Genomic DNA, 21647 nt, shown 5'->3' with positions numbered 1-21647 from the left:
TAGCCTCCACGTTTCTGCCCCATAGGTGAGTACCGGTAAGATATCTATATCGTTTTCTAGAATTTCGAAAACGCGGTTGGCCTCTGCGCCGTGGATTAAGGAGCCTAACGTTAATAGTTACTGGTTAACTATTCAATATTAGTTAACCAGGCAGCTAGTTCTTAGCTGTATTCTGATGTACTAAACCACTGTCTGTGCTATGCCGGAAAAAAGCGTTCTTCTAAGTCAAAAAGCCTATTTTTAGAAATAGTGTAAAGTCTTAGGAAAAACACCCTGCATACGTTAGCAATTTGAATAAGAGGGTTGAGGAGAGGGAAGCATAGTCCGAGTTCCTGAACCACACTTGGCTTCCACTTAGAGTTGTCCGTTTGAAAGGCGTCGGAGACATTGTAACCTAACTCGTACGTTTAACAGCTGTTTCTCTTCAAGTTTCACCTTTCTTCGTGAAAATACATGAGACATTCGTTTTACGTGCCTGTGCCGTTATGTTCACCACCGACTTTGAGTTCTTGTCCAATAGAGCGAGTGGTGGGCACTACGGATCATATCTCCGTACACCAAACGCAACAACGACTAAGCTTCATTGAAGCGTTTAGAGGAAGGAAAGTTTCTGTATTCCACCGTTTGGTAGTAACGCGAGAAGCATATTGTAGGCCAGTCAAGTTCCATTAATAAAATCCAGGTAACAGTGGCAGGTCTGGCAGCGAAGAATGAGAAGACAGCAGTGCGTTAGAAATGTGGACACGTTCGCTGTCAAGAGACGACGCCCATGGGATGTGCGTGGAAAATTCAATGAGGTCGGCGGTCCCGCCCCATTTGAAGTACGTGGCTCGCTCCGTGCTAGGGTACAAGAAAATGCGTCCGCTTTACTCCACTCTGTCACCTCGCGGTAACATATACCAGGAGTAGCACCATTAGACTAGAATCGTTCGAAAGTTCGCCCACTTGAACCACCGCGTAGTAAGCGCTGATATCGTCGGAAACTCACAGCTTCTCCACGCCACCCTCTGGTAGCGCGAAGTTTAGTAAACAAACTGGGATGACCTGCATATTTTCTTTTCATTTATAGCAATGCATTGCGTACGTAGACCCGCCCCGCCCCGTACCATGGGACGCGATGGCAGCTCGTAAGGCTCCCAATGGCCAGGGTGATGCGAGACTATACAGGTTATTGGATTAAAGTAAAATGGAACCCCTGGCTCCGTTTCTCGAACATGCCACATCTACGCATTTAAGAGCGTCAGTTTCACATAAAGAGATGCCGACGTACCACCAGGGACAAACGTAACTATCCCCCCCCCCCTAGTTCCGAACCGTGCCGCACTGCATGAGGGCGCCACCGACAAACAGGAGTGTAACGTCAGGTGGCGCCCTCATGCAAAGCGGCAAGGTTCGGAACTTGGGGGAAGAGGGAGGGAGGATCAGTTACTTTTGTCCCCGACAGCACAAACCACGAAACTCGAAGCACAGGCACATTTTTATCATTTTTAAACGTATCGCACTAAGCGGCAATTTAACACCACGTGAATAAGCTTTAAGTTCTGGCTCTCACTGTCCACGAGGCCGTTTCACCGCAATATCACAGCAGTCTTGGACGGCGCAAACCGCGTTAGGATTTGACAACCAGCACCCACGGCTGGTTACGTCAGGTTTCTTCGAAGCAGCAGTACTTGTTCCAGCTGTTCGTCGCTGAACCGATGCCTGCGTGCTGCTTGTATGGCAGCGGTCACGGACGCCACGTCCTCTACCGTGGTCGGCGTACCACCCACTGCGAACACCGACATTGCCAGCTTGGCCAGCAGCGGGAAGCGGAGCTGGTTGGCCCTCCAGTAGCCCAGCGGAGTGACGTTGTCTTCCGTCGTGTCCTCGGTCAGGTACAGGGACAGTTCCTGACCCAGAGGGGTCGTGGGTCCCGGCTGCTGGGTCGTGGAACTGTCCACGTTGCGGATGTTTTTGAACAACTTCTGGCCCTTGTTGGCCTCGGGGTCGCGCTGTACCGCGGGCGTCGAGGGAGGGTCGAGGTTGAGCGCGGCCCGCTGCTTCTCGATGGCCTCCTTCATCCTGCACGCCGTCTGTTCGTCGCACCAGGCGATCTTGAAGCGAGGGTCCAGGAGAGCACCGGCCAGGAGCACCGGGTCGTGCCAGGACTGGGCGAAGTGCGTGTCTATGCTGCGCAGGAAGTTCTCGGCCATCGTTTTCAGCTGGAAGCTGTCTCGGGCCACGGCGCGTGTGAGGCTGACCTGTCGAATGCAAGATATGGAGAGAAGACGAGGTTTGTTCACTGTGAGCGTTGGTCTTTGGTGGTAGTGCGACGTTGCAAGCTGCGTTCACTGTAACCCTCACCTATAATACCTCCACTCACCGATTACTTATCAATTCTTCCGTTTTTCCACGTCATGGTTTCTAGCTAGTTCCTAAGCAGCGACGCCTATTAAGACCGTTTACTGTGGACAGGACTGGCCATTGTCTTCGATACTGTCTCGTTGTGCCGGAAGAAAAGCAGAGCTGAAGCAAACGACAAAATTTTTTCGAAAGTTAAAGAAAACGAGGCAATTTACGGAACGCTTTTGTTGCGGTCATTCAAATATGTAAAAAGATAGCTTTGAAATTTTCCAGTCTGTAAATCTTGGAAATGTTTGACGAAAAGCTTATGCGCGCAAACAAATATATATATATCTGGTATTGTTAGCCGCCAGATCATAACGTTTTTCTTAAAGGAGGACCAATCTGATCTAAAGATGTGCATCTAGCAGTTCCCTGCAAATGCAACGGTTTTCGTGACGCCCACGAGTTATAATGGAAAATCGGAGTCGCGTGCGAGCTAACGCCTCCTGTTAGGCCTGGCTATACATCTTTGAAAAGCCGGACTCAGCGGCGGAAATAAATCGGTAGATTCTTCCCAAGCAAGAGGAAAGAGTGGGGGGTGGACGCTATCAGCTACCTGCAGGTTTCTCAGCGCTGGCAACACGAGCCCCACGGTCTCTTGCGGCTGGCGCAGCGCGTTGGTGGCCTCTTCCAGGGGCGCCAGCACTTCCAGCAGGTCCTGCAGCAGGGTGACGTCGGCCGCCGTGAGTCCGACCTCCTTGCAGGCGTAGATGCGCTCCTGCAGGTCCGAGTGCTGGGTGAACACCGCGCACAGCTCGCGCAGGCACTCCAGCTGCGAGGTCCACTCCTCGGAGTAGCTGGACGGGAACGGGAAGGAGACGCCCGTGGCGCCCGCGATGGTCGCCGCGTCCTGGGCGCTCCTCTTGATGCCCGCCACCACTCGACTGCACCTGGCCACCAGGCTCAGCACGTCCTGATCCTGGACAGCACACAGTAAAAACCAGAAGAAATACTCATCAAACATACAAACAAAAAATTGGAGGAGGAATTGTAGAGGCCCGTGTACTGTGCGATGTCAGTGCACGTTAAAGAACCCGAGGTGGTCGAAATTTCCGGAGCCATTCTCGACGGCGGCCCTCATAGCCTGAGTCGCATTGGGACGTTAAACCCCAAAAAACCAAACCAAACCAAACCAAACAAAATTGCCGGAGGCGCTTGAGGAACTTAAGTACCAATAACATTCCATTCCAATTCTATTCCAATTCTATTCCAATTCCATCATACTATAATTAAAACTTTATTCCAATTCTATTCTACTTTTTTCTAGTTGCTGCCGCCGCCGTGGCTCAGTGGTTATGGCGCTCGGCTGCTGACACGAAAGACGCGGGTTCGATCCCGGCCGCGGAGGTCGAATTTCGATGCAGGTGAAATTGTAGAGGCCCGTGTACTGTGCGATTTCAGTGCACGTTACAAAACCCCAGGTGGTCGAAATTTCCGGAGCCCTTCACTACGGCGTCCCTCGTAGCCTGAGTCGCTTTGGGACGTTGAACACCATAAAACAACCAACCAACCAAGCTTTCTAGTTGCTGCGGCTGTATGTACTTGTACTGGTATTACTGGTACTGGTATTTCTGGTAAGGGTAACGGAGGGGATTCCAAGAGACGGCAAGCGTAGCAGGGGGCGGCAGAAAGTTAGGTGGGCGGATGAGATTAAGAAGTTTGCGGGGATACAGTGGCCGCAACTGGTGAAGGACAGGGTTAATTGGAGAGACATGGGAGAGGCCTTTGCCCTGCAGTGGGTGTAGTCAGGCTGATGATGACGATGGTATTGCCGCCTTTGATGACGTCACACCGTTTAGGCCAATCATGAGTTTCGTAACGCCGCCATCTTTTGGGCGCCGACGGGTTTTCGTGTCGATGAGCCATGCACTGCTTTCGCATTAAAACGTCAGAAAACCTGCCGCAGTGGCTTAGCGGCCATGGGATTCGGTTGCTTAACTGTCAAAATCAGGGTATCGAACCCCTGCCTGCATTTAGATGGAAACTAAATGCAAAAAGCCCCGTGTGTTGGCGACGTAAAAGCGCTTAAAGATCTCCAGTTGGTCAAAATTAATAAGCAGCCATGCCCTACAGCGTTTCTCATAACCCATGTGCAGCTTTGGGACGACAAACGTCTGCATGCTACCAATAACACCCCAAAATGAGACAGTAGCAGCGCCTTGAGCGCAGGGTTCAGAACAGAGTTGGAAAAGACCTGTAATGTTCCCAACTCCGTTTACCTCTTCTATTCACATCCACCAAGCAAACGACCAGAACGACTTAGCACTCTTCAGATAAATATATCTATTTAGACTGGTCTCTTACTGGTCCTGGCTTAGACTGGTCCTGTCCTGGTCAAAACGCATGCCCTGATCAGCGTTGGAACTGGTCGGCAAGAAGCGACTTTGCTCCGCACAACCACATCAGTATAGTTACTTTGGTAACCCACACCTGTTAAGACACTGTTTGGTCAACGCGTTTGTATCGATATGACGGCATGCTATTGTGCCGCACACCTAAGTAGTGTTGATCACGGTACAGTGGCGAGTATGATTAAGGTGAACGCGTAACCCGCAATCAAGCGCTAAGGTACAAATACCAGGACAAATTTTTCAAAAAGCCTATCTTGGGATGCTACAGTCATGGGATGTCACGGGCAAACATGTCGGAGATAGAATTAGCGCAAGGAGTATGCCCCTACTGTGAATACACTAAAGCCTTGCCGTTACCAATCCGTTGCGTCGAAGGGCCGAGAGTGACGTGGGCCTGCTGCTACGCAGTTGGCTCCCCCCCGTGAGCGGATCGCCAAAGGCTTCAGTGCACTGACCACACGGCTGTGCCAGAACTCTCTGTTATGAGTGTGGTGCGTCAAGCAGCGCGAACAGCGACGCGCGACAAGTATAGCGTGCATCAAGACTTCCCAGGCCACAGCGTCTGCTTTTCAGAAAAATATAATAGACCTTAAAGAGGCGGACAAACCAAAGTTTTCGACTTGTATTTTTGCTTTCGAATTATGCGTAAGATACCAGTGGACATGGATCGCCACGTTAAATTCGTCTGCGTTCAATGCCTAACCTATAAATAAGTATATTCTTCCATGCAGTTTCGGTTTCAGCAGTCAGAAGAGGGTTGCGATGTCACAAGTGAGCAGCAGATCACGTGGGCCATACAAAAACTCCAAAGAAGCAGCGCTTAGTTCACTTGCAGCCATTCCGGCTTCTGGAGCAATTTAGCTTGGGAGTTTGAATGAATTAAAGCGACTAAGCAGCGGTCATATCGCAGTTGTTGCATGCCACACGTGATCTCGCACTCGTGACGTCGAAACTATCGTTAGGCTAATAACAGTCCGAAAATTTTGATGCTTCGACACCTTTAAGACAACAAAGCTACAAAGGTTCCTAAAGGTGATAATGGCACTCTTCTGAACCCCTAAAGATATTCTGAGGTTCGGGGGTAAATGCCCCCCTGCATGGCTCAAAACCAGACTCTCTGGCCTGGAAAACTTTGACGCATCCTGTACACAATCCACGTGTACGGCTCAATCAACGCACCATAAGCTCACCGGCAGCATTGGTCACAATGCGAATAGTACAGGATAGTGGTGTTCGCTTGGCAGGCGATTCTACAAAGTGCTGAATTTTCATCATGCGTAAGTTGACCACGCTACACAGCTTAGAAGACATGGACACTAAGTTAAGGTGGAACAAACATCAGCGCTGAACTACGATGTTAAATTATTTCCGGAACAATCACAAGTTTGCTGAGTGTCTTGGTTTCGCAATTAAAACTTCCGCGTATTTTTTTTATTTTTTTGCAAAAAGAAAAAGGAAATCCCAAAATAAGGTGTCCCTCTCAAAAATCACAATCAAGTTCAAGATTCTGAAACGGCGCGGATACAAACAGCGTTTTCCCTTTCTTCTTCCCTGTGGGTATAGGGTGGCCGTTAAAGTAAGATCGCGGGTTCGTCCGCGGCCGCTAAATGCGGCACATCACCGACCGCCTTCGTAAGCACGCACAGGAGACTGTGCAAGAGGCCGCGTGAGAAAGACACGTGTGCCGGCAACAAACAGTCGGCACTTATACGTAGTTTCCCCGGAGGTGTTCCTATAAGGAGCTTACGGAGCACCATCTTTTCCCGGGTGCGCGGTCGGTAGTATTGAAAGCGTGTTTGTTTTGCTCAGGCTAGGAACGACCACGCGCCTTTCGCCCACAGCTGTCCGATCTCTTAGTTGCTAGTCTGCCCATGCATGTATTCATATCCCGAGTGTATGTACGGCTCTATTTGCCAGGTTATAAACGTTTCAGCTCACTGGCTACGAGCCGGGCACTCGTAAGAGTTCTTGCATTATTCTTTTTTTATTTTTGTAACCTGCGCCAGCGTCCTCTGCGCCTCTGCAGCGTGTTCAATTATTAACAGATAGCTCAGTTCTCTGCTATGCTCGCGTTATTCATCAGCGTTGTTTGCTCCGGCGTTCAGGTCGCCGCATTCGACATCAAAGATGGATCGCAGGGTTCGGCATACTGGGAATCCAAAGTGTTTTTTTTTACGCTCGCGCAGGAGACACGTGTGCTTTAGCGCTGCAAACTGGAAGCCGCGTTGTGCATGTGCATAAGCGCTTCTGAGTGGAGTTCTATCATTACGGACAGCCAGTCAATTATTAACGATCAGGTCATAGACGAAGGTCCCAGAGTCAACGACCGCAACGGCATCGTCGATTATAAGAGTACGGACGACTCGGACCAGAGTTTACCATGTTTCCTTCTGTGGTCATTGGCTTGTGCGTCAACCCTGTGTGAATATACAATAATACCAAATACTTCCAGTCGTGTCTTTTTGTGCACAATCTATTGATGGCCTTCTCTGCAAAATCACTCTTAGTACCTTTCTATTGCGACCTTGAAAGAAGAAGCAGAGAACTTATTAGTTGAGGCCTTATTGCAGATTGTTATTATTGCGTTATTCTGTCGCGTAGTTCTCAGTGTTAGTGTAGACGCAATTCTTGGTTTTATATTTGACCAAAATCAGGCGCAAATTAGCTGCAGTTTCGGTTTAACTACAACAAGGTACAGTTAGCCACACACTTCAGAAAGCAAGAAGAGATTGTGGGTTCCTGATATCGGGAATTACGTGTAGAATAGAGTAATAACAATTTCATTGGTAACACTACTGATGCTATGTTTAACATCAGTTGATGCTGCTGAGTGTACAATAATATACAGGGGGAGATGACATAGTAACCATATCGCCAAGTTCACAAAATATATGAACAAGGGAAAAATGGTAGGGTTTTAACGTAGTTAAACGGACTATTAAAGAAGAAACACAGGACTAGCGCTGTCCTCAAGGGCTCCGAGCACCTCGTCGGTGATAGCAAATTCGCCATCGGTGACAAGCTCACCCTCGCCGACCTGTGCCTCATCTCCAACCTTGCCATCGCTTTAGAGAATGCCTTCGTGAACACTGCCAAGTTCCCCAAGCTGGCCAGCTAATATGAGCGCGTGAAGTCCGAGCTGCCCTATTTCGAGGAAGCCTAGAGGCCAGTCAATGCCTTCCTCCAGCAGCACTGGGCTGAGCTCAAATGAAGCTCGATGAGAAAGCCTTAGCTGAAACAATTCATTAGTGCTAACCGAAATTATACAATAAACTGTTCACCCTCCCCCCCCCCCCCCAAAAAAAAAAAAAAAAAAAAGCGCTCGTCCTGTGTTTCTTCTGCTGCGGTCTTCGTCTCTGCGCTGTTTGCCTTTCAATATGTACCACCAACTCGCCCGTTTATCTGTATTGTTAAACGAACCGGATGTCCGAAAGCATGTGTTTAGCCCCATGGTTTTGCTTTGCTGAGTCATCGGCATGTCTGGCGACGATATTAGACTCAGGTTAAGCTGATCTGATCTGTTCGCGGCACAGATAGAAATTGATGGAGACTACGATGTGCAATGTACAGCACGAGAGTGTGCTGCAGTTTAAACACGTGGCCCGATCGGCTACGGCGATAGCATAGAGCTCTCGTGCAGTGGCCAGCGAAACTGACCTGTTCGCGCTGCCGCGGGTTCGGAACCCAGTCATGTCGTAACCTCTTTTATTCATTTATTCAAGGCCAAGGCTTCACCGATGACCCGGCTTTTGCAGCTTTGGTCAGGAAGTAGAGCTACCGCTCTAAAAAAAAAGTATGAAGAAATCAACCACGAGAGTCGCGCCAAGCGCCATCTTTCGACCAACTGCCAACGCAACGGATTAGGCCACCCTGCAGCGCATTGGTCAAAGCAACGAGCATGCAAAGAAGTACGACCAGTGCAGGCGCCCAAGGCACGCGCTCTCACCACGTCAAACGCGCTCCTCACTGCGCTGTGGAGTCGGTAGTTGGAGTTTATGGACCAGTTCTTTTCCATCGCGTCCAGGTCCTCGAGCAGCTCGTGGGTGAGGTCGAACTCCGCCGAGTCCCGCGGAAGCGTCGCACCGCCGTGCCGTTCGTCCTCCAAGGAACTGCCCGTCCAGCCAGGAAACGAGAAGGTCTTGGCCGTTCGGGCGGGACTGTCTACCAGGATCCGGACGACGCGCTGAAGAAGCCAATGGTACACTCTAAATCAGAAAGGACTAAAAAAGGGCACATGGTACAGCCCTTGGGGAATAACACTGCATCCCTACTACTGACAGAAGTGTTATCCCTGATTGCAGTGTTATTTCTGTTATGCCTGGTCGCACTGATGCAGGAACTCGTACAAGGGGCCAAGGCCACATCAAGCTCTTAGCCTTCAGCCTTGGCCTGCTCTTAGGCACAGTCTGAGGAACAAATAAAGGAAAAAAAAACAGCAACCGTTGATCCATCATATATTAATTGCAAAGAGTTCACCAGGAAGGAAAGCTGGGCTTGTTGGTATGCATTCAAGATGGGACATGGACAGGATACTGTCATTCGCTACTCGTCCTAGCAGGCCTATAAGAGTGCGTTATCTGTGCTCTGTGGGCGTAGCGGAAGGTCATCTCGGCTAGGAGGGGGTTGTGTGGAAACATAACTACCACTTCATTTTTTTTTTTATGAAAGAAGGCTGAAGGGTGGGAAACTTTCGGTCTGTTCGCTCCGCGCACTGCGCACCTTGTTCTCGATGTTCCATCGGCGCAGGGCGGCTTCGAAACCTCCGCGGATGGCCTCGACGGCGTCCTCGTCGGCGGCCACCCGCCTGAAGGCGATAGTCCTGGTCTCGGTCCTGAAACGTCGCGTCACGTAGGACACGTCCGCGCTGGCGTACATCTCGTCCGAGTCGCCCAGCCACACGTTCACCACGGCCGAGATGGAGTCGGACGCCCGGCCGATGGATGCGGACAGGCACTCCTGGAGCTCCGAGACCCTCCGGGGGAGAAGCACGCTTGTCATCTCCTCCACCGAAGGAAGCTCGTAGTCGGGAGCTGTCACCTGCGTCGGTTGATAAACGAGAAAAAAAAGGTCAGCGCATGCTGGACAAGACTACTGCAGTCATAATGACTGCTCCCTTTCTCTCATATGATATGCTAACGCCGCCGCCCGCACGCTCTCCCACCGGGCATTCCCCTCCGACCCCGACAATCAGGAACTCGAATTCACTCCAGCTTACACCTTCAAAGACATTGTTTTATTCCACCAATTAGGCCACGACCTTTATCCCCGCCCGTGTAGAGGCCTCTCAAAGGCGGAGAAGCGGCTTCTCCTTCGCCTGTATACTAATACTTTGCTCTGCCCGGCCGCTCTCAAACACTTCGACCCTTCTTTCTCGGGCAGCTGTCCGCACTGTGCGGAGGTCTTCGGACATCTACCACATGGTGTGGGCCTGCCCCTCCAACCCTGCTATCCCCCCTCACCCCAACCAAACCCGGGGGACTGGGAGGCGACCCTGCTCTGCTGCTCTGACCTGCAGGCCCGAAAGGCCCTGGTTGAGCGCGCCCGGGAAGCGGCCGATGCCACTGGGGTCTCGTACTGTAGGGACCCCACCTAGAGTTTGTGAGGGTCGGCCCCTTAGGAGTCGGTCCAGTCATACTTCTCTGTAACAATAAAGTCTTTCATCATCATCATCACCATCCTGATATGCTGGTCACCAACAATTTTATCTCACTGCTTCATCCCTTCCCCCAAGGGGCGGTTGACGAGTCCACCGGTATTTGAGACAGTGATATCTTCACTTTCCTAAAGAAAAAACGATTTTGCCACGATAGAGATAGGGAGTTCATGTCGCAGAAAATCCGCCGTCGTCGGCGTCGTTGGCTGTGAGCGAAAAATCCGCGAAAAAACCTCCAGAGAAGCAAACTAGGTTAGGTAACCTCGTGGCGTCATCACGACCAGCCCGCAGGATTGTGAGCAGGCAGACCACCGTGGCAGGTTGCAGTTAAATTAACGACTGGTCGCGACAGGTTGCTCGGGAAGAGAAACGTGGGCCGCACAAGGCCCACTGCTGGGAACAGCTGCCATCGCAGGGCAGTGGCGCATCGCTTAACCGCTGCACCACTGCGCCAGGAGGGTATATGGACTCCCGGGGGATCTATGAATATTGAGTAAAGAATGGCCAATTCTGCATATATGGGCATTAACACATTCGAGGTTTAAGACGCCGCGGTGGCTCAGTGGTTACGGTGCTTGGCTGCTGACCCGAAAGACGCGGGTTCGATCCCGGCCGCGGCGGTTGAATTTCGATGGAGGGGAAATTCTAGAGGCCCGTGTACTGCGCGATGGCAGTGCACGTTAAAGAACCCCAGGTGGTCGAAATTTCCGGAGCCCTCATAGCCTGAGTTGCTTCGGCACGTTAAACCCCATAAACCAACCTAAACCAACCAACACATTGAAGGCGTCCCCTCCAATTTTGTTTCGATCAGCGTGCGGTTGAAGAGTCTATTGAGAGTGAGACGATTACTGCCTTTCCTCATATTGTTTGATTTTTTCATTCATCATTTTGGCCCGGGACGGTGAAGAGTATGGCAGTTTTGAATAACAATTCGTATAATTTTTATGTGATTAAGAGCAGTATACGAGGGGCGTTCATTAAAGATTTCCCCTGACCCACTTCCTGTGGATGGAGAGCAATGAAACTTTGCAGATTTATTAGTCCTTCTCTACATAGGTGCCACCCAGGGACACACACTTCTCCCATCTTTTTATGCAACTGCAAACACCTCGCATGTAGAAGTCGACAGGTTGCTGCAAAAGTACATGTTGTGACTTCAGAAATCTGAGTCTCATCATCTGGAAAATGCTTGTCCTTCAAATATTATTTCATTGTTGGAAAGGAGTGGAAGTCCGATGGTACGAGGTCGGGAGAATAAGAGCGATGTGGTAGAATTTCAAAGCCACTGCAGCATGCTTCTACTGGGCAGCATGTGAGTTGTGAAGTGGGGCATTGTCTTGCAGAAGGCGGACACCTTTGGTGAGCATGCCAGTCTGTTGCTTTTGATGGCCTTCCGCGATTTCCGCAGCAGTGAAGCATACTATTCCCCAGTAATCGTGGCACCCTTTTCTAGGAAGTCCATCAAGACTACTCCGGGCTGGTCTCAAAAGACTGTGAGCATGACCTTGCCAGCGAGGGCTGGGCTCGTGCCTTGTTTGCAGGCTGTGTGTCCAAGTGCTTCCATTGCATCGACTGGACTTAAGTCTCCGGATCAGAGTGATGGACCCAGCTTTAATGCTGTGCAATCAGTAGGTTGAAAAAGTCCTCCTGGCTTCCACGGCACGTGGTCAAAAGAGCCTGAGAGCATTCGACTCGTTCCTGCTTTTGGAAAGGTGTGAGCGGCCGGGGAACCCAGTGAGCGAATACCTTACGCATATGAAGATAGTACTGAATGATTTTTTCCACGAACCCCACACTAATCTTCACATTTTGGGCTAGGTCTCGAACGGTTAGGCGGCGGTTTTCCAAAATTGCGGCCTCCACTTGCTGGATGCTGTGTTCATCGATAGCGGAGAGGGGTCGCCCTGCAATCGGAGCCGTTTCCACCGAAGTCCAACCAGATTTGAATGGACGATACCAGTTCTTCACTACATCATATGATGGAGAATCATCCCCAGAAACCTCTTTTATCTAATTGAACGCCTCCCTTGGAATGCGGCCTTTCAAGCACAGGAACTTGATGACTGTTCTGTATTCCCATGCATCCATTATCACACCTCACACCACTTCAGCACCTCTAAAATAAACTCTGTTATTAGTTCAGAGTTGCACATTGGCACCTGACCTATAGTGACTTAAGACATTACACATGCGCAGTTTCAGCGTCCTGCAATAAATGGAAGTGAGTCAGGGGAAATCTTTATTGAACGCCCCTCGTAGCACCTTTTCGTCTCTTTGAAGTGCGCAGTATTTGTGCGCGGACTACCTGCACTTCGTTTGAGGCAGTTTTGCCGCATGACTGATAGTAGAGTATCTGCGCAACGTTTCGCTAAGGGCGTCAATTAATGCTCAAGGTTGGGCGACATGTATTCCATAGACAAGATAAACGCGTCCAGTATCTGAGTGCCAGGAAGCGAGCTGCACATTACAGCGCTATCTATCGTGCAGAGCGACGCGGGTGATTAAGGCTATCGCGTACTTGATGCCATGCCACTATCCGATTACAGCGAACCAAAAAGAATGCTGGACGTTTGCCCGAACGTGGTCGAGAGTGAAAAACTATATTGAGTGAGATAGATTTTATGCTAGGCGCATTTCAAAGAAACTTTCACGTCAATTACTACTTATGCGAGATTTCAGCGCTACATGAATGCAGTAGAACGTCTATAAGAGAAGAAGATCACTAGGAAAAGGGAACTAGCTGTGCTAAGGGCGCTGAAATTTTGCAGTTAATCGCAACAGCGCAGACAGAAACTGAGCCTAACACAACAGACAAGAAACACATAACAAAATATTAGTGCCAGGCACTGAAGACTTTTATCTCTTCTCTTTGAAGTCTGTTATCCCGGTGCCTATGCACACGGTAGTCAAACGGGATTCGCTTGTTCAACATCCCTGCCTTTTCTTTTTTCTTTTATCCCTCTCTGCTCTGTTTTCGGCACCTTAACAGCCTTCAGTTCGAAATTAGAACGCCACGAACACGCCTGGATGAACTGTGTGGTTGGTTCAGCGCATTTCTGGAATCTAGTACTGAATACACGGCTACTGCACAATACACCAGAAAGGAGGGTAGGAAAATAATAACTGGATGCTTATTCGCCGTAAGTAAATGGTTTACCTGGTAATGTATATTGAAGCGGTTAAAGGCAATAACTTGAATTCGTGGCGAGTAAATGAGTGCATAAGCACATATTAAAATCTGGAGACACTGTACAGAGCTTAAAGTCTCTTTCTAGTAAAACTAGGGTTTGGTTTGGTTTATGAGGTTTAACGTCCCAAAGCGACTAAGGCTATGAGAGACGCCGTAGTGGAGGGCTCCGGAAATTTCGACCGCCTGGGGTTCTTTAACGTGCACCGACATCACACAGTACACGGGCCTCTAGAATTTTTCTAGTAAAAATAGGGGAGGCACTATACAACAGTCCGTTTCCTTGAGAGAGACTCTGTACTGAACCCCCTCCCCTATTTTTCTAGTAAAAATAGGGAGGGGGTTCAGTACAGAGTCTCTCTCAAGGAAACGGACTGCTGCACAGTGCGATCACCCTGCTGCAAGTGGAATGCTGTAATTGTGTACACAGCTCGCACCAATGTCACAGCACCCGTCATGCTGGCGAACCAGGAGCATTGCAACAAGTGCGCGTTTCTTCACTGGCCTGCACTGCCGAAGCTATGCGTGGTTATCCATTATGACGCCCGTGATGTCAGGTGCCAGCCATATGAATTCTGAAACCTGTTAGGACAAAACGCTCTTACATCTCCGAGGTGCACTTTTGCTCCTTACGAGCCGAGAGCGGGAACCTCTCCCGACCCTTCCTCAAGATAGAATTGACAGCTAGAGTTTAGCCCTATACACCACCATCCCCCCCCCCCCCCCCCCCCCCCCCCCCCCCCCCCCCCCCTCGGACTTAAAGCACTCAACTACTGTTGCATTGCTCTAGAGAAGTTAAGTGTTAGCGCTGTGGACACAACTGCTCTGAACGGCGGGCATGCTGAACGTAACTCGGTGCAAAAGCCTCTCAGGCGTCACTGTGCAATCAGGAAGTAGATAATGGGGTTAGATACAATGCTTTAGGTTTTTCATTACGCGCCAGTAATTTCTTTGTACCAGCGATGCATGTAATGCTTATTCGCTCCAGCTACTCAAAGTGAGGCAGTTAACACTTCACTGCGCCTATAGTTTCTCCTCAAAAAACAACGACGCAGTTTACAACGCACCTTCATAAGATGCTGGAAGCCAGGCCTGTTCACCACCTCGAAGGGTTCCAAGTCACGCCAGACGAGCCCCAGCACGGCGTCCCCGATCTCCCTACGTCGGGCGCGGAAGTCCCGACAGTCACCAATCATGTTCGGGCTCGCCCTCGAAGACGTCGCTGGACTTCCCACCGACGAACTGGACGCGCAGTCGTTGCTTAACACAACCGCGTATTTGCTGCTAGAGGCCTGGACGGCCGTCTCGTTCGGCTGGCTCTGTACAAAGCCAGGCACGACAGTCACAGAGGCAGAATCCATGCCCCAACTCGGAAGGCGCATGTTGTGGTGATGCTGCATCGAATGCTCGTTCTCCTGGGGCAGGTCGGAGAGAATGTAGGTGTTCGTCGTCGTCGGCGAGCTGTCGTGGGTAGCGGTGACAAAGACAGGCCCCGAGGAAGCACTGCTAGGAGGTATTTGTAGGGCGGGTCGTTCGTAGGGCCCCTGGATTGTTAAAGAAGCCGCAGCGCCAGAAGTCCTGGGGAGCAGGTCTGCAACACTAGAGGATGCCATGACGGCTTGTATTGGAGGGCCACTTCCCAGCGCCTTGCGGCGCAATTTGCCGTCTTGGAGCTTCAAGGCGATCTCTAGCTCCCTTGGATGCTTCCTCTTGAGATGCCTAAGCAGGTTGGAAGAAACTCCGGCCGTGGCTCGTATGTACTCATTGCACAAGAGGCAAGTGCCTATGAGCTTGGTCCCTTCGACGGTCGTGATGTAGAACCTCCGCCAGGACGCCAAGGGAGCACCTCTTGTCCCCCACCGGCCTGTCCCTCTGTCTCCCATTGGGGTGTGGACGACCGGAAGGCCTGAAGAAACGTTCATAGTTGTCCCTCGATCTTGGACGTCGACGACGAGAGGAGGCGGGTCTTCGCTGCAGAAGTCGGCCATCTCGAAGCACCTGCAGTCCCTTCCAGACGATAAACTCAAAGAGGATCGACTAGCAGATGACGGTCTTTCACTTTCTTCCGGGCACACAATGCTGTGGCTCGTTGTCACGACGTACTGGACGCAAACAGAACGATGACCTGTAGCTCGCAGATTTTTTTCCGAGCCCCGGGTTAATCGTGCTGTTTGAAGACAAACCAGGTGGTCAAGCACTAACTGTCGACGACAGTTCGCGTTCTCACGTTCTAAATCGTCGATGGCACGAGATTTCTGATTCGAAAGGCGCGGCGTTTCGAGTCCGTCTCACGAAGCACGCGCCAAGGTTCTGTGCTCGCTGTCGACTGCTCGTTCCATTCCAAAGCGGAGGCGAATTCTTCATCTGCTCTCATGAACGTACGTTCCCGCCAAATAGCAGACGACGCGCACTCTCGCAGACGAAGCGTCCATCGCCGCCATGTTGCCGCCAGTCCGCGATTCCCCCAGCGTTCGCAAGCCAGCCGCCATTCCTAATCAATGTCGGAGCCGCTCGCAGTGGACTCGCCGGCCACGTCACGACGCAGCGAGAGCTTGCAGCAGCCGCCGCGCCTTTGCCTGCCTTTGCGCGCGCCGTAGAGAGAGAAAAAAAAAAGATCGTTCCACCCCACTCTCCCCTCGGCTGACGTGGAATGGAACGGAATGGAATGCCCGGGCAGCGCCAGTCCTCTCACCTTCCCACGCCCTCCGCGATTCTTTCCCCGCGTTTTGTCTCTCTCTCTCTCGAAGCAGCGGCGCGCCTCGTATCTTTTGTTTACCTTTTTATTTTGCTCCGACAGCGACCGAGCGCCGGCGGCGGACGCGTTCTTTTTGTTCGCTTGCTTCGCGTTTCCTTTCTTGTTCGATTCGGTAGACCGTATGTCGGCGGCGTTCAGCTCACGGGAAATGGGCAAGCAGCCAGACTGCCTGCTCGCTGCGCGCAGCTGCGAGGGCAGAGTGTCTAGCCGGCGACGAAGCGCGAAGTAGCGGCAGCTGCAAGTTTGTTTTATTTTTGTCGCTCGTCTTCCCTGGCGCCAGAACCTCGGACGTTATTTTTTTGTTAATTAATGAGGCAATAATGAGCTAGTTCGGTTTCTGATAATCTTTTCACCGCATTCTGACCGGCTTATCACCTTTCCAGGGCCAGGCATCCGATAGCCACTTATTCACAGCGCGTCGACGCTACGTACTACATCGTTTCGCCAGCTCTTTCTTACGCACAACCAGGCAGAAATGAAACGAAAACACGCGTATGTCGTATTTTTGTCTTCAGACACCTCGGCTAGCAGGGGTGGAACCGTGGTGGAGACGTCTGAGGAGTACGTTGTACCCAGTGGCGATTGTGCATCACCGAAGAATGCAACAATCTTTAAAAGATTGGGGGGGGGGGGGGGGGGGGGGGGGGGGGGGGGCACAATCACGGCAGTGAGTGCGCTACAGCGAATGCCAGCAAGAAAAAAAAGTTGTCAATGAGAAAAATGCTGAATGATTTTTACGCGACAATGTAACGTTTGTGAGTCACCAGGTGGGCCTCGGGTTTGAACCCAGACCTTAAGCTCAGCAGTAGAACGCTATATCTGGACGAATGTTGTCATCAGTCAAGCGTCGTATGATGTTATTCTTTTTGCGTGCGAACTGCAAGCAACAAAGAGAAAAAGAAAACCTAGGAGTCAGAGTGGGTCCGAAATACTCTGTAAAAGATACTCAACCGACAAGACGATTATATGGCCCTAGTAGGTACCCTATTATCACCCTTAACGACAATGGCGAGGACACCGGATGAATGGGTCACCTACAAAACAGGAAAAAAATTCGACGATAAGGCGCACAAAGGCCACCGATTGAGATTGACCCTGGAGCTAATTACCTCCCACCGTTCATCAAACACTGAGGACGACACAATCCAGTTTCGTTACGAGTACAAATTGGTACTGTATGTCCAATTGTGGCCAGTATGATGTTTCAAAAGAAAATCATTCGACAGGGGTCTGAATGATTGGAAAAAGGAATTTATTTAGGTTAGAAAAGAACAGCAACCAAAAATACAGAAAATATAAATAAACGACGTTTCAGAACCTACTATTTTCCCTCATCAGGTGTGACTGCGGGCGAGTTGCAGGTTGCCTTTAAGCACTCGTTCAATCATCCGTCGGGTCACTTACAATAGACCGCGGATGTAAGATGGGGGAAGGGTTCTTAAGGAGCGGTTGACATTTCTCCGCGTCTGCTGTTTATGCTATAATTCAGAAGCTTCTGCGCGAGCTCGGCTCGGTGTCCAGCTCAACGGTTCTCTCGAAGTCAATATTGTGGTCACATACCTCGCAGTGTTCGACCAACATCTGCTTCGTGCTGCTTCATTCTTCCAGGGAAGTTCTTGGTTTCCTCACTGTACGACGCCGAGCACATCGAGCTGGGGATCTAGTATACCATGCCTTGGGCCTCTTCTTTAGAGTGACCGTCTTTTGGGCGGGGGAGGAGGCGTCCGATGATGAAAGTCAGTTTGTGTGCAGTTTGCACCCCTTCCTTTATGATTACATAAGGAATACAAACGCGTTTCTGCCGATGGCATGTGCTAGGGCCAGAGGTGGAATTGATCTTTTTTTTTAGACTGTTTCGGTATTTGATGAGACGCCGAATGAAGAGGATTGGGTATGCGCTCTTTGTTTTTGGGGAGGGGGAGGGGAGGTCAGAGACAGCTAGGTTCTTCCTTTTCGCTTCTTTTTTCTTCTGGAGAGTGACATATAGACGGTGTACGCTCTCTTTAATAAAGTTCTTACGACATATGTCTTGTGGGGAGCAGTGTGGTCGGAGGTACCGTAATGCGCAAACTGCGAACTTAGGGCCACCTTGGACCACATACTATGGGAATGTCCTCATGCTGCCCGGGAGGGACGAGGTATAAACACAAAATATCAATGGGAGACCTTGCTACTGAGCTCCGACCCGGCGACTCAGTTACAACTCGTCCGACTGGCCGAAGCCGCCGCCGAGAGTCAAGACCTTTCGGCCGTCGTCTAGGCGGGTAGCCCTCTGGCTACCCTCTTTCTGTTGGACAATAAAAGTTTTCCTATCCTATCCTATCCTATCCTATCCTATCCTATCCTATCCTATCCTATCCTATCCTATCCTATCCTATCCTATCCTATCCTATCCTATCCTATCCTATCCCGAGTGCGTTGGCTTTCTGTACACAGACAACCGTAAGAAGCCTTTTTCGTGTCTAGTGAGTAGTAGGACATCAAACAAGGGAAGGCTGCCCTGCTCTTCGCGCTCGAGGGTAAACAGTATGACTTGTTCGATAGAACTTAGATGAGATTGAAGGTTTTCTATTTGAAAAGTTTTTACCCCACAAACGCGATCGCTTACGCAACGTAAGAACAATTTTGGATGGGAACTGAAGGTGCGTAACGCATGTCTCTCAATGTCCTCCATAGTTAGCCATGGGACTGAAATGGACGCCCCCATAGAGTTTCATTTTGCCTTGAAAAATGAAATAGGTACCGCGGAGACAAAAATCAAGGGGGCGGCATACCTCGCCGATGTTCAGCGGTGTTCGCTCGTGCAGTGTTCCAAGCAGCACATGTAATTGGCGCAACGTTGGAAATGTATTGGCAAATTCCGGTCTCACAAAGAAGTGAGACCATCTATTTCCAATATAGGGCGGACACCTGGGCTGCCTTGGGTTATGTCGTTGTGTAGTGCGCTGCGAGCGACGGACACTGGTAAAGCGGTACATCAACATCACAAAGGGTATTGCGGCCTTCCGGACGCATCTCAACTTCAACAAGACCTGCAAGGAAAAGGACGAAAAAATTCAGGGGGGGGGGGGGGGGGGGGGGGGCACTTTGTGGACCTAAAGTGCGGTGAGGCGAAAGCCTTAAGCGTGGTGTTGCTGCCTGTGTCACTGATGCGTTGTTAAGACGTTAAGCTTCGCCTCTAAGAGGGGAACGCACAGCGTCTTGCAACGCTACCAGAGAGTCCACAGAACGCCATCACCCGTTCAGTTCTACGCCTTGGCCGTCGGTGAATTGGTTTTTGAGGAAAGGAAGTGTATCTTTCTCGTATATCTCGGTGGACACCTGAACATCGCCGTAAGGGAAGGGAAGAAGATGGGAGTGAACGAAGACGCCGTATTCATTAGACGCGCCTTTGTTCATTTAGAACCATCGTGCTGGCATGGCGGAGTGGTTAGCGTGCTCGTCTCGCACTCCGGAGGCCCTGGTTCGATTCCCCAACTCGACCAATTTCCTACTCGGTTTTGTCTTTCTGGTCTGACTAGAAAGGTTAATTAGGTGAATTGGTTACTTTATTAGTTAAGTAAACTCAGTCCCACTTACTTGGACCAGTAAGGCATGTTGATGGGCTAGTTGGTTTTGCATCTTGAAACTTGGGAAAAACCCACCTAGGAGCAAATAATTTCACAAGGACACAAAAAGGGACGAGGGTGGTGGTGGTGAAAACTTTTATTTTGTGAAAAAGAGTTTGGGAGCCACAGAGTGGCCCCGCTACATGGTCGGCGTCCCTAGTCCGGGACACCGCATGACGAGGCCCCGTCTCTCGCCCGTTTCACCAGAGCCCTTTGGGACTCAAGCGAGGAGCAGTTAAGGAGGGCAGTCTCCCATGCCTCTCTGGAAGGGGTAGGGGAAGGGGGGAGGTGGGGATTTTGAGTACATGCCCACACCATGTGGAAGATATCACAGGTCTCCCCACAGTGCGGGCATCGCCCATCCGTGTTAGGATCGTAATGTTTTATTATTGCAGGACAGAGTAGAGTACCTGTCTGCAGGCGGCTTAAAGTTCGCTCCTCCGTCTTACTAAGCCCTTTTGCAGGGGCCGGGAAAAGGCGGTGGTTGTCGCTATAATGTGTTAATATTTCCCTGAATCGCAGCAGCGGCTGGTTAGCCTCGGAGTCAGAAGAGCTGGGATGAGGAGCCCGGTGAGTAAGCGCTCGGGCAGCCGCGTCAGCGGCCTCATTACCTCGTAAGCCCTGGTGGCCAGGAGCCCTAACGATTCGTTTGGGTGTTGGATCAGTGGCAGTCCGTCGTAGAATACAAGCAGCTAAGGGGGAGATCTCCCCTGCCAAGTAATGTTCACATGCTTTTCGGGAGTCCGTGATGATTATTCTCGAATTGGCGTGGGCGGCAGCAAGCGCTATCGCTACTTCCTCGGCCCGCATTGAATTCGGGGCTCGAAAGGAGAGTCCATCAACGTGCATTTCCTGGTGAACGACAGCGGCCGAGTAAAATCCCGTGGGCGATGGCCCTGCTACGTCTAAATAATATACACCGGGTCGGGAGCCGTGTTGTCTCTCAAGAGCCCGAGCCCGTGTTTGTCGTCTGTTTTCATGCATGTCGCTGTCCATGTTACGGAGAAGCGGGGAGACCCAGAGCATATGGCGCCATAGTACTGGGATACGCTCCGCCTCCTATGGAGTGTCCTTGTGAAATCATTTGCTCTTAGGTGGGTTTTTCCCAAGTTTCAAGTCCCACTTACTTGGAGCATCACTATACGATCCCTTTAATTGGTTGCATGGTTACTAGGCAAAGTACAGCTGGCCCCGTTTGAAATTCGCGCACTGTGACGTCACGACCATTTCGACCAATAGAAAAGGGCGACATTTCTGTCGACAACTCCTGCTTACAACTGTGAGGCATTAAAGGCTCCCGCCTTAAAAGGACACTGCACGAAAGAAAATACAACCAGGGAGGTGGAGGCTCCGCTCCACCACCATAGACTTTCAAGCAGTGATGACGGAGTCCATTTTGGTGTAAACGTCACGAGTTTGAATGTAGTCCCAAAAATTTCTAGCATTGAATTTTTTTTCGGCAATAAATTCGCCTTTTTAGCTCAAAAATCGACTTTAACTCGGAACAAAAAGCAGTGAGTTGATTAATGCTCATCCCATAGTTTCACTTAAAAGCGAAATTCACGGAAGCCCTATGAAGGCTAAGCGTTTCGAATATTTTTCTCATATACGACAAAGATACAGCCAGTTCCCCTGTCTTTCCCTCTCATTAGCGGTTGCACTGAATCCGCGCTTACTGGACACTGCGGCATTTCTTTCTTTCTTCCTT

The 21647-nt window shown here is 50.6% G+C and overlaps 1 protein-coding gene across 1 annotated transcript; it reads right to left on the bottom strand.

Moving 5' to 3' along the window:
• Positions 1–1464: 1464 nt before the first annotated feature.
• On the bottom strand, positions 1465–16227 carry LOC149336642 (E3 SUMO-protein ligase ZBED1-like). The gene is made up of 5 exons (XM_089553032.1): positions 14644–16227; positions 9456–9773; positions 8683–8919; positions 2942–3304; positions 1465–2240 (listed from the first exon to the last, which is right to left on the bottom strand). The coding sequence occupies exons 1-5, from the start codon at positions 15562–15564 to the stop codon at positions 1641–1643; spliced, it is 2439 nt and encodes an 812-aa protein (XP_089409158.1). The 5' UTR covers positions 15565–16227; the 3' UTR covers positions 1465–1640.
• Between the last annotated feature and the right edge of the window lie 5420 nt (positions 16228–21647).

Source organism: Amblyomma mixtum, chromosome 7 (assembly GCF_055824585.1).
Source record: "Amblyomma mixtum isolate Tamu chromosome 7, ASM5582458v1, whole genome shotgun sequence".
NCBI classification, from domain to species: domain Eukaryota; kingdom Metazoa; phylum Arthropoda; class Arachnida; order Ixodida; family Ixodidae; genus Amblyomma; species Amblyomma mixtum.
Note: the sequence above shows the minus strand (reverse complement) of the source record. Positions and strands in the feature narration are given on the sequence as shown.

Excerpts from the sequence above, each read along its gene's own strand:
- LOC149336642 (XM_089553032.1), bottom strand. The coding sequence starts at position 15,564 with ATGGCCGACTTCTGCAGCGAAGACCCGCCTCCTCTCGTCGTCGACGTC. Across the intron at positions 9,774-14,643 it reads GCTTCCAGCATCTTATGAAG|GTGACAGCTCCCGACTACGA; the intron begins GTGCGTTGTAAA and ends CAACCGACGCAG. Across the intron at positions 3,305-8,682 it reads TGAGGAGCGCGTTTGACGTG|GATCAGGACGTGCTGAGCCT; the intron begins GTGAGAGCGCGT and ends TGTGCTGTCCAG.